Raw genomic sequence first — 13,404 nt, 5'->3', positions numbered from 1 at the left:
CTCCCTACCGCCCTATCTGGACTCACCTGGACTCCAGGTCACATTGACAGCAACAGATGTGCTGAAGCCTTTCAGGGAGAGGTAGCGTAGTGTTAACTGTAGTTTTAACTGCAGTGTTAACTATAGTGTTAACTGTAGTGTTAAATGTAGTGTTAACATTATACCTACAGGGCTAGACTGCACGTTCAGCAAGCACTACAGTAGGTCAGAGTATCATTTCTGTATTCCAATAAAACCTGCCACCCGTCTGTTAAACACATTATCCTAGTAAATGAGCGGCGCAGTGGTCTAAGGCACTGCATCGCAGTGCTAACTGTGCCACTAGAGATCCTGGTTCGAATCCAGGCTCTGTCGCAGCCGGCCGCGACCGGGAGACTCATGGGCGGCGCACAATTGGCCTAGCGTCGTCCAGGGTAGGGGAGGGAATGGCCGGCAGGGATGTAGCTCAGTTGATAGAGCTTGGTGTTTGCAACGGCAGGGTTGTGGGTTCGATTCCCATGGGGGGCCAGTATAAAGAAAAAAAAAAAAAAAAAAAAAGGTATTCACTGGCTGTGAGTCGCTCTGGATAAGAGCGTCTGCTAAATGACTAAAATGTAAATGTAAAAAATGTAAATAATTATTATAATCAGGCAGGGAGAGGCTGCTCCTGTCCTCGGGCGCCTGAGTGACTGCAGGAGGATCATATTTCTGGCGATAAAAAGTGAAAAGCAGCAGACTCCAAGTACCAGAGATACCCTTTACTGATTGAGATCATATACAGTCTACACACGGTACCTATAATACATGTGTAGTTAGGTTGTACAGCTGAAGTCAGAAGTTTACATACACCTTAGCCAAATACATTTAAACTCAGTTTTTCACAATTCCTGACATTTAATCCTAGTAAAAATTCCCTGTCTTAGGTCAGTTAGGATCACCACTTTATTTTAAGAATGTGAAATGTCAGAATAATAGTAGAGAGAATGATTTATTTCAGCTTTTATTTCTTTCATCACATTCCCAGTGGGTCAGAAGTTTACATACACTCAATTAATATTTGGTAGCATTGCCTTTAAATTGTTTAACTTGGGTCAAACGTTTCGGGTATCCTTCCACAAGCTTTCCACAATAAGTTGGGTGAATTTTGGCCCATTCCTCCTGACAGAGCTGGTGTAACTGAGTCAGGTTTGTAGGCCTCCTTGCTCGCACACGCTTTTTCAGTTCTGCCCACAAATGTTCTATAGGATTGAGGACAGGGCTTTGTGATGGCCACTCCAATACCTTGACTTTGTTGTCCTTAAGCCATTTTGCCACAACTTTGGAAGTATGCTTGGGGTCATTGTCCATTTGGAAGGTCCATTTGCGACCAAGCTTTAACTTCCTGACTGATGTCTTGAGATGTTGCTTCAATATATACACATAGTTTCCTTCCTCATGATGCCATCTATTTTGTGAAGTGCACCAGTCCCTCCTGCAGCAAAGCACCCCCACAGCATGATGCTGCCACCCCTGTGCTTCACGGTTGGGTTGGTGTTCTTCAGCTTGCAAGCGACCCCCTTTTTCCTCCAAACACAATGATGGTCATTATGGCCAAACAGTTATATTTTTGTTTCATCAGACCAGAGGACATTTCTCCAAAAAGTACGATCTTTGTCCCAATGTGCAGTTGCAAACCGTAGTCTGGCTTTTTTATGGCGGTTTTGGAGCAGTGGCTTCTTCCTTGCTGAGCGGCCTTTCAGGTTATGTCGATATAGGACTCGTTTTACTGTGGATATAGATACTTTTGTACCTGTTTCCTCCAGCATCTTCATAAGGTCCTTTGCTGTTGTTCTGGGATTGATTTGTGCTTTTCGCACCAAAGTACGTTCATCTCTAGGAGACAGAACGCGTCTCCTTCCTGAGCGGTATGACGGCTGCGTGGTGCCATTGTGTTTATACTTGCGTACTATTGTTTGTACAGATGAACGTGGTTCCTTCAGACGTTTGGAAATTGCTCCCAAGGATGAACCAGACTTGTGGAGGTCTACCATTTTTTTTCTGAGGTCTTGGCTGATTTCTTTAGATTTTCCCATGATGTCAAGCAAAGAGGCACTGAGTTTGAAGGTAGGCCTTGAAATACATCCACAGGTACACCTCCAATTGACTCAAATGATGTCAATTAGCCTATCAGAAGCTTCTAAAGCCATGACATCATTTTCTGGATGAAAATTTGTGGAGTGGTTGAAAAACAAGTTTTAATGACTCCAACCTGTATGTAAACTTCCGACTTCAACTGTATCTCTGGTTGTGTTTGGTTAGAAGGGACACTGGCTGCATCTCCTGAATGTCCAGCTCTAATCCTTTTCTCTTTGGAAGTGGAAGTGCTAAAGTGGAATTCGGCAGGGGGGAAACAGTTACCTCCTAAGGCCCCTGACTGTTTAATGGGACCGGGTCAGCCCAGACGGGACATAGTGTGTGTGCGTGTGTGTTTAATGGGACAAGGTCAGTCCATTCGGGACCAGGTGCAGATGCCAGCTGCTGAAACCTCAGCCCACCCTGGAGAGGCACAGCAGGACGCAGGACCCTCACTGGCAGGGACAGATGCTACACGTGCATGCACTTACCATCCCAAAAGACCACCACTTCTACAGTACAACAAACCGGGGAGAAAGGCTGATTCCATGCTCTGCCTGTACTGCCTGAGTATCTGTCAAGGATGTTTGAGAGGCCGGTAGGATGGTAAACAGGGAAGAAATACTTCCTATAAGCACCCTGAGATGAGATTAGCTAACTGGGTTTTCTGCGGACGTGAAGTGTTCTCAGAGGAACTGGGTTGAAGGGTCAACAGTTTAAGGTGGTTACAGGCAAAAGGCATTTCCTACCTGTCACTGTGTGCCCACTGAATAGTCTACATTTTCTCTGCATCATAGAAGGTAGCACATCACTGATAAACACCTGAAAACTCACACTACTAGCCTGGTACCACAGCTGTATGAGATTTAGCTAACTGTACTGACAATCGTTGCCAGGCTATACATACTACCTCGTCCTTTGGTCACAGTTAGAGAGAGAGTGGGCTGTAATCTGTATTTCCATGCTCTGTGTCTGACAGGCAGTGTGCTGGCAATGCTGGTACGAAAACCACTGTATCAGTTTAATACAATCACACTACAGACTGTATCGGAAATGTGTTCTATAATGTAAAAAAATATTAAACTGATCATTCCAAATGTATGGAACTAAAGTTCCTCTTGGCATGAACTTTTTGGCATGTTTTGTGTCTTGGTATAGAACACTGTCATTGTTCTAGTTAATTAACAACCAAAACAACAGGAAACAAGCCTTAATACGTCTCCAGTCCTGAGATTAGTTTACCTCAGACAAAGAGGCTCCCCATGCTTACAACAGTCACAGTCTCTCCTCTAAGTTTCCCTTTAGTCCTTATCTATCCGACATCATCGTGTTCTCAGAGCCGTGGCGTGGGGCCCCGACAGGGCGTCTGACTGACAACCAGGATCCTCTCCCTCCTGCATATCAGTTGACCGGGTGGAGTGGTTCATACAGGTTCATGTATAGAATAACACACAGACACAGACACAGACACAGACACAGACACAGACACACACACACACAGAAGGGGTGGGTAGGGCAGGGGGAAATACCTACTTCCTGGAAGCTTGCTTTGTGTACATTGTTATCTTAGAATGGGATCCTGATTCTGCCTGCATGGCGTCAAGAATCAGATGAAGACAAAGAGGCAGAGAGGAAACCATAGCCTGAAGCTACTGTCTGACAAGCTGCCTAACTCCATCGCTAGTGACGCCAGGAGCTGTAACCTGATCAATACAAAGAGGGCATGAGGTAAAACAGTGTGGCGGCACCTCCCAAGAGCATCCTGCATCAGGTGTTGAGGGTGTTTAAGGTGCCAGGATACGATGAGAGGGAAGGATGGAGAGACAGAGATGGAGAGATAGTCCTGGAGAGAGAGAAATGGAGAGATAGTCCTGGAGAGACAGGGCTGATGTCAGCCTATAGATAAAATTGACAAGGAGGAGGTGATAATGGAATGGACTCTGTTAGATAAACTAGAAAGGCCTGTCTGTTGAAGGAGAAGAGCAGTACTGTAGATTGATTACCTGTCAGGACGTACCTACAGTAGGGAATAAGGTGTGATTTGGGATGAACCACAGATCATTGCATGTGTTAGAGTGTGTGTGAGAGTGTGATAGTCTTATCTTCATACTGACTGTGACAAGTCTGTGTGTTGTCTAGAAACGATCTCCTCACTACTACAAATCAAATCAAATCCAATTTTATTTGCCACATGCGCCGAATACAACAGGTGTAGACATTACCGTGAAATGCTTACTTACAGCCCTTAACCAACAATGCATTTATTTTTTAATAAAAAAGTAAAATAAAACAACAACAAAAAAGTGTTGAGAAAAAAAGAGCAGAAGTAAAATAAAATAACAGTAGGGAGGCTATATACAGGGGGGTACCAGTGCAGAGTCAATGTGCGGGGGCACCGGCTAGTTGAGGTAATTGAGGTAATATGTACATGTGGGTAGAGTTAAAGTGACTATGCGTAAATAATTAACAGAGTAGCAGCAGCGTAAAAAGATTGGGTGGGGGTGGGGGGGCAGTGCAAATAGTCCGGGTAGCCATGATTAGCTGTTCAGGAGTCTTATGGCTTGGGGGTAGAAGCTGTTGAGAAGCCTTTTGGACCTAGACTTGGCGCTCCGGTACCGTTTGCCGTGCGATAGCAGAGAGAACAGTCTATGACTAGGGTGGCTGGAGTCTTTGACAATTTTGAGGGCCTTCCTCTGACACCGCCTGGTATAGAGGTCCAGGATGGCAGGAAGCTTGGCCGCAGTGATGTACTGGGCGGTACGCACTACCCTCTGTAGTGCCTTGCGGTCGGAGGCCGAGCAGTTGCCATACCAGGCGGTGATGCAACCAGTCAGGATGCTCTTGATGGTGCAGCTACCACAATCATCTCCTTTGTCTTGGTCACGTTGAGGGAGAGGTTGTTATCCTGGCACCACACGGCCAGGTCTCTGACCTCCTCCCTATATGCTGTCTCATTGTTGTCGGTGATCAGGCCTACCACTGTTGTGTCATCGGCAAACTTAATGATGGTGTTGGAGTCGTGCCTGGCCATGCAGTCATGGGTGAACAGGGAGTACAGGAGGGGACTGAGCACGTACCCCTGAGGGGCCCCCGTGTTGAGGATCAGCGTGGCAGATGTGTTGTTACCTACCCTTACCACCTGGGGCTGGCCCGTCAGGAAGTCCAGGATCCAGTTGCAGAGGGAGGTATTTAGTCCCAGGATCCTTAGCTAAGTGATGAGCTTTGAGGGCACTATGGTGTTGAACGCTGAGCTGTAGTCAATGAATAGCATTCTCACGTAGGTGTTCCTCTTGTCCAGGTGGGAAAGGGCAGTGTGGAGTGCAATAGAGATAGCATCATCTGTGGATCTGTTGGGGCGGTATGCAAATTGGAGTGGGTCTAGGATAACGGTGTTGATGTGAGCCATGACCAGCCTTTCAAAGCACTTCATGGCTACAGACGTCAGTGCTACGGGTCGGTAGTCATTTAGGCAGGTTATCTTAGTGTCCTTGGGCACGGGGACTATGGTGGTCTTCTTGAAACATGTTGGTATTACAGACTCAGTCAGGGACATGTTGAAAATGTCGGTGAAGACACTTGCCAGTTGGTCAGCACATGCTCTGAGTACACGTCCTGGTAATCCGTCTGGCCCTGAGGCCTTGTGAATGTTGACCTGCTTAAAAGTCTTACTCACATCGGCTACGGAGAGCATGATCACATAGTCATCCGGAACAGCTGGTGCTCTCAAGCATGCTTCAGTGTTGCTTGCCTCGAAGCGAGCAAAGAAGTGGTTTAGCTCGTCTGGTAGGCTTGTGTCACTGGGCAGCTCGCGGCTGTGCTTCCCTTTGTAGTCTGTAATAGTTTTCAAGCCCTACCACATCCGACGAGCGTCAGAGCCGGTGTAGTACGATTCAATCTTAGTCCTGTATTGACTCTTTGCCTATTTGATGGTTCGTTTGAGGACATTGCGGGATTTATTATAAGTGTCCGGGTTAGAGTCCCGCTCCTTGAAAGCGGCAGCTCTACCCTTTAGCTCAGTGCGGATGTTGCCTGTAATCCATGGCTTCTGGTTGGGGTATGTACGTACGGTCACTGTGGGGACGACGTCATCGATGCACTTATTGATGAAGCCAGTGACTGATGTGCATACAGGGGTACAACACTTCCTGCTAAAGGGAACTCTTATTTTTCTTAAAACTGCATTGTTGGTTAAGGGCTTGTAAGTAAGCATTTCACTAAGGTCTACACCTGTCGTATTCGGCGCATATGACAAATACAATTTGATTTGATTTATAGGGCTGTTATGCAAGGGTACAGACTATTACAGGGCTGTTATACAGGGGTACAGACTATTACAGGGCTGTTATACAGGGGTACAGACTATTACAGTGCTGTTATACAGGGGTACAGACTATTACAGTGCTGTTATACAGGGGTACAGACTATTACAGGGCTGTTATACAGGGGTACATACTATTACAGTGCTGTTATACAGGGGTACAGACTATTACAGGGATGTTATACAGGGGTACAGACTATTATAGGGCTGTTATACAGGAGTACAGACTATTATAGGGCTGTTATACAGGGGTACAGACTATTATAGGGCTGTTATACAGGGCTGTTATACAGGGGTACAGACTATTATAGGGCTGTTATATAGGGGTACAGACTATTATAGTGCTGTTATACAGGGCTGTTATACAGGGGTACAGACTATTATAGGGATGTTATACAGGGGTACAGACTATTAAAGGGCTGTTATACAGTGCTGTTATACAGGGGTACATACTATTATAGGTATGTTATACAGGGCTGTTATACAGGGGTACAGACTATTATAGGGCTGTTATACAGTGCTGTTATACAGGGGTACAGACTATTATAGGTCTGTTATACAGGGCTGTTATACAGGGGTAAATACTATTATAGTACTGTTATACAGGGGTACATACTATTATAGTGCTGTTATACAGGGCTGTTATACAGGGGTACAGACTATTATAGGTATGTTATACAGGGCTGTTATACAGGGGTACATACTATTATAGTGCTGTTATACAGGGCTGTTATACAGGGGTACAGACTATTATAGGGCTGTTATACAGGGGTACAGACTATTATAGTGCTGGTATACAGGGCTGTTATACAGGGGTACAGACTATTATAGTGCTGTTATACAGGGCTGTTATACAGGGGTACAGACTTTTATAGTGCTGTTATACAGGGCTGTTATACAGGGGTACAGACTATTATAGTGCTGTTATACAGGGCTGTTATACAGGGGTACAGACTATTATAGTGCTGTTATACAGGGCTGTTATACAGGGGTGCAGACTATTAAAACCATTAACACTTTCGTTTAGCATCCCAACAGCTGCTCTGACACTCTGAGGGGAATACCAAGGAACGCACGCACGCACGCACGCACGCACGCACGCACGCACGCACGCACGCACGCACGCACGCACGCACGCACGCACGCACGCACACACACACACACACACACACACACACACACACACACACACACACACACACACACCCTTGAAGTAGTGTGCCTGCCTCTGTTCCCAAGGAGGCTATAAGAGAACCTTTAGCCCAATCTCAACTCAGTGGCTGAGAAACCTTTTGGACATTAAACAGTGAATGCTAGAATAAATACATGCCCCAAAGTATTTGGGATACTTGAATTGATCTAAGACTGAAAATAAATAAATGTGTTTCTATTCTACAAAACCAGATTGTTTAAAATAAGAGATATTACGAAACCATGCCCTCAAACAATGATTAAGTGAAATGTATATCCAATGGGATAAGATGTTATTGAATATGTCATACAGTCTATCCTTTATGTTCCACATTTGATTGATATCCTCCAGAACGTCATGGTTCTTGTCTTGAGTAGGGAGTGGAGCTCAACTATCATTTACTATCCTGTCCATGGCAGGTTTATGAGAGGGCCTGACTGTTAGAGAGATATGTTTGGTAAGAGGGGAGCTGTCCTGTCTAGATGGTCTACCCTGTGAAAGAACATCTGGTGAATCCTCACTCAGTCTGAGATGGTAGTTCAGACCAGGGTTGCGTCTCAAATGCCACCCTATTCCCTACATAATGCACTACTTTTGACCAGGGCCCATAGGGTTCTGAGCAAATTAAGTGTACTATATAGGGAATAGGGTGCCATTTGGGATGTGGGCAAAAGTAGTGCACAATTTAGGGAATGGGGTGCCATTTCGGATTGCCCCCCTGGTGTAGATCTAACCATGTTAAATGTATCTTAATGATCTGCATTAAACGTTTTCTTTCCATCTACAGGCCTCCTCCAATACTTTTATGACTCCATTAAACTCCTGCAGCGAGGTTCTGGAATGCTGAGTGGAGAGTTGTATCAACCCAATTAGCTGTTTCAAACGGCCGTTTTGAAGGTGTGTGTGTGCAGAGAGTTTTGATTAAAGTTTGAAAGGGAAGATTCAGCGATTATACCAAGGGATTTTCAAATCCACTGTTCCCTGCCTGCCACCCTTTCACAGCGGTGCTTTCTTTAGATGTCCAGGGTACACACACAAACACAAACACACACACACACACACACACACACACACACACACACACAGCCAGGGTCTATAGGGAGAAGGGAGATAGGGAACTAGCCAGGCAGATATGGAAGAAAGGAACGCTCAAGAGGTGCTGTTGAACAAAGGCTGTTTGGGAGATAGGAGCTACAGGAGACTATCATGTGGATATGAGCCTTGCGATAAGGGTTTCCCTCCAGCAAGAGGAGACACACAGGGGCTGCGTCCCAAATGACACCCTACTCCTTCCTCAGTGCACGACTTTGGACCAAAGCACTATGGGACCTGGTCACACACATGTACATACACAAACTAGCCACTATTCCTCTATTGGTTTAATTCAGTTGGTACTACATCATTTGTGTACCTCATGTTTCCCTGTATCAGTCGGAATAGCAACAATAAGTCATTTAACATACCAAGTATTTTTTCTTTCATAAGTTAATTCAAAGTTTAGGGTATGCTCTTCATCTAAAGGATATAATTAACCAATACATAAATACGTAAACAAAACCACATCCAACAGATGGGAGTCTGCTTCTATTAGTAAGTCGCTCTGGATAAGAGCGTCTGCTAAATGACGTAAATGTAAATGTAAATGTAGTAAAGTAATTAATTCACTTTGCCTAAGGAGTAGTTGTGTTCTTCTTTTCCAATCTTTGTGTATAGGTGTGTGTGTTTGTGTGCGTGTGTGTTTGTTTGTACCTTTTGAAGGTCCCTTGATCTATCTGTTCTAGATGTTTCGTGAATACTGTGTAAATGTACCATTTTACACACCATCTCAACAGTCTCCTTTGCTTATAAGCAACGTTTAAAAAAAACAAGTCTGCTAACATTCTTCTTCTTAACATAATCAGAGGTGACAGGACAGGAGCAATCTTTTTTTTTGTCACTCTCACGTTGTGAAAAAACACATTTTCATTGTAATACATGTCCCAAATGGCACCCTATTCCCTATAAAGTGAACTACCCTGGTCGAAAGTAGTGCCCTACATAGGGAATAGGGTGCCATTTGGGATGCATACCTAGTCGATTCAAGAGTGATATTAACACGTTCCTCAGCTGGTAACTGTTATCCTGTCCTCCAGACGAGAGGTTTGAAGGTCAAAGGTGAAAAGTGAAGGGTCATCTTACCGTCGTCCAGGTCAGGTATGATGGTGACCCTGGCAGTGTGGTACTCCTGTCCCAGACGGCCTCCCATGGGCATACTGAGGGTAACGTTGAAGCTCTCCTCTTCTTCATACAGAGAGTCATCTATGATCACCACACGACAGGACTTCTCCGTCTCGCCCTTATCAAAGCGCAGGACACTGTTGTGTTCCTCAGGTCTGGATATGTAGTCAGAATAGGACAGGACTGTAGTGGGGATGGTCCCTGTAGCTGTGGCTGTAGGAGAGAAAAAACGAGAGAGGGATGAGAAGAGAGGGAGAGATGGAGAGGAGAGAGGACTCTAGCAGGGACATTACCTGAAGCTATGGTGTGTGTGTGTGTTTGCGTTTGCGTGTGGACTGTACCTTGCTGTGTGTAGCAGATGAGCATGAGTTCCTGTGTGATGTCACCACTCCTGCGTACTGGGATCAGCAGCTCCCCGATGTCCTCCTCTATAGGGTAGACTGCAGACGGGATGAACACTGTCGACTCTGGGGGGACAGGGCGAGAGAGAGGGCGGGGGGGGGGTGGGGGGTGGGGGGAGACGGAGAAAGAGAGTCAGAGAGAGGGGGAGGCAGCGTGAGAGAGAGGGGGGCGACAAAGAGAGAGAGAGAGAGAGAGATAAACCATCACATCCTACTCACTGTGTACGTACTTAATACAGAAGCTATGCTGATGAGAAGAGGGTACGACGATGCGTTGAATATTTCTGTCTGAGTTACAGTATATTACTGTTGGTGCTCTGGTCCAGGCTCCTCTCTGAGGACTTAACAGAGTTCTATAAAGGATGTGTTGACCCAGTGAACGTAGGCAGACTATCAGAAGACATAGTCTGTGTCGCAAATGGCACCCTATTCCCTATATAGTACACTCCTTTTGACCAGAGCCCTATGCAGGCCCTGGTCAAAAGTAGGGCACTATATTGGGAATAGGGCGTCATTTGGGATCCATACAGGGGATATGATGTCTAACATCAGTGGTTGGCACATACAACTACCTAGAAGCCTCTCTGATTTGACAGCTGACACACAGGGACCTCTCAGGGAAATACGTATACATTTAGTGAATTGTTAATAGGAGTCCAGCTTCCGTACTGTAGACTTCACATGTGAGGAAGAACAGTAAAAGTGGGCCTGGATAATAAACCTGACGTGTCTTGATTCTGTTAGCAAGCAGAGACCTGTTTAAACCATTGGTATTTTTTTACAGTCTGTATTACAGTCACTCCCCCTGTTCTGTCCTTTCCTCTCCTTGTCTCCTTCTCTCCTCTCCTCCTTTATTCTGCATAGCATGACTGTGTCTAAGTTACTAGACCTGAGTTACATCCCAGAGGCCTACACTAAGAAGTACCTACCTCACATAGACAGGTTTATAATATTCTCTCTATCACTGTAATGTTTCTTCTTCTTAAAACCTATTCTTTACTCTGATTCTGAATCTGGACGTCTGTGCTAATAAGGTACCAGTGTGCCAACAGGGCCTGAACTCTCAAAAACCCCAACAGTCCCACCTGACCAATTACTGACTGACCAGGACACTGGACCTGCCCAGCCCTGTCTTGGCTAAACAAGTAGATGTTCTATCTCCTACTCAGGCTGGCAGAACCTTCAGGCTTATAGCCCTTAATACCAGCTCCTACCAAGGCAGAACATACTCTAAGTTCCAAGCTGACAGGCCTTAATGTGGATAGTTTCTCTTCTCTCTCTCTCTCTCTCTCTCTCTCTTGCTCTCTCTCTCTGACTAAACTTGAACTATTTTGACAGTTGAAGAGATTCAGATTTAAAGGAGCTGCTAGAAACTGGGTTAGTTGTAAGATAAGTCCCAAATGGCACCCTATTCCCATAGGGTTCTGGTCAAAGGGAATAGGGTGCCATTTGAGACACAGACATACTCTGAGAAGCTGGGAAATCATGGAAATCTAAAATAGTATTTTCATACGTTAATGTATAAACATGTTTGTGGTCATGAAGCAGAATGATATGTTAATGTCTAACGCTAAAATATTAATATTGATGTTGATAGCAAGTTTTCTTAATTTCCCTCAAGGGACTAACGTTTTTTGTGAGACAAACAGTACCATCCTCCATACATTTTAACCAACATAAGTTGTTGACAGAATATTCCTCCTCTCACACAGCGGGACCCCAGAGGGGGAAGGAGAGGAGAGGCATTTATATGTACATTATGCAAGAGCTTCCCTCCCTCAGCCTTCCAACTACAGTATCACAGGGGAATTAACGGCTTAGCTGCTGTTTTTAAAAACATTGTTTTTCTGAACTGTATTTAGATACTTTAACTACGTCCCTAATAGCATCCTATTCCCTATGTAGTGCACTACTTTTGATCAGGGCCCTTAGGGCTCTGGTCAAAAGTAGTGCACTAAATAGGGAATATGGTGCCATTTGGGACACAGACCTTGTGTGAACAACATGAGAGCCCTGGGAAGGCTCCAGTCTAGTGTTGTCCATCCATACCCTGGCCCCGACCATAACCATGGGATTCTCCATACCCAATTTAACTTGTTTATTTACCTTTCTGGAGAAAACAACTTCCCATATGGATTACTGTTGCAGTGCTACTGATCACTATATCTAACCTGGGGTTGGAATACTCCGGTAACCGTCCCAAAATTCCCAAGTTTTCCAGAATCCCGGTTGGAAGATGCCTGGAATCAGGAGTAATTTAGGGAATTTGGGAATTTTGCAACCTTAATCCAAGTATAACACCCATGTTGGTTTCCATGATGTGACCAATATGATAGTCTCCTGTCTCCATTTACTCAGGCAGGCAGGCTAAACCCAGGTCTAAAACTTTACTCTCAGTCTCATCATGATTTCATGCTGTGGTTAAGATGGACTATGCTCTGTTGCTAAGTGCAGGCTCTGGGGCCAGGCCAGGGATTGATAAGAGGCAGAGAGCAGCTTCACTAACAGAGAGCAGCTTCACTAAAACAGAGCAGCTTCACTAACATGGGACACACTAATGAAGCTGAGGAAGGTCCATGTCTTGTTATCCACTGACCTGGATGTTCTCACCCACCTACTATAAAACCCTGCCTCTCCCATAGAGATAACCTCAGACCAATCATCTCTGTTAAGACTGATGAATAATCTACCTGTAGTAATGACTTATCAAACATTAGTCATTTGAACCCTACACTGTTTAGACTGTTAAAACAAGCTACTCTGGATCATGGAACTGTAGTACATACCATCAGCTGGGTCGAGGATCTCCACAGTGGCTGTGTCAGGGAACTCCAGGGCAGCCATGACAGGTTCTGACAGAACAATCTGGAAGGTCTCAGACTGCTCGTACACGCCATCCTGCAGGATCCTCACCCTCCATGTAGCCGTGGTCTGACCTGGGTTAAACTGGACCTGCTTCTGGGCTTTACCACGGAAGTCCTTATCCTTCTCTGCCGTACCATCTCTGGTGCCGATGCCTGGGCAAGGAGGGAGGAGAGAGGAGAGGAGAGAGGGGAGGAGGAGGAAGAGGAAATGATTACATGTAAATAATACAAATGTTCTTATAATGTGGCATTCAACAACATAAGGTCAAAAGGTAGCATCCAGATATAATAACTAGTCAACAACTGAGAACAGAGCCCAGT

At 45.2% G+C, this 13,404-nt stretch overlaps 1 protein-coding gene across 1 annotated transcript in view; it reads right to left on the bottom strand.

The window, feature by feature from the left end:
- LOC121568160 (FRAS1-related extracellular matrix protein 2-like) overlaps positions 1 to 13,404 on the bottom strand; it is a 108,213-nt gene that overhangs the window by 36,025 nt on the left and 58,784 nt on the right. Inside the window, exons 6-8 of the mRNA XM_045220365.1 lie at positions 13,006 to 13,236; positions 10,160 to 10,285; positions 9,780 to 10,031 (exon numbers count right to left, since the gene is read on the bottom strand). Coding sequence (XP_045076300.1) covers positions 9,780 to 10,031; positions 10,160 to 10,285; positions 13,006 to 13,236 — 609 coding nt within the window. The remainder of the gene's footprint in view (positions 1 to 9,779; positions 10,032 to 10,159; positions 10,286 to 13,005; positions 13,237 to 13,404) is intronic.

This window comes from Coregonus clupeaformis, chromosome 6 (assembly GCF_020615455.1).
Source record: "Coregonus clupeaformis isolate EN_2021a chromosome 6, ASM2061545v1, whole genome shotgun sequence".
Taxonomy (NCBI): Eukaryota; Metazoa; Chordata; class Actinopteri; order Salmoniformes; family Salmonidae; genus Coregonus; species Coregonus clupeaformis.
Note: the sequence above shows the minus strand (reverse complement) of the source record. Positions and strands in the feature narration are given on the sequence as shown.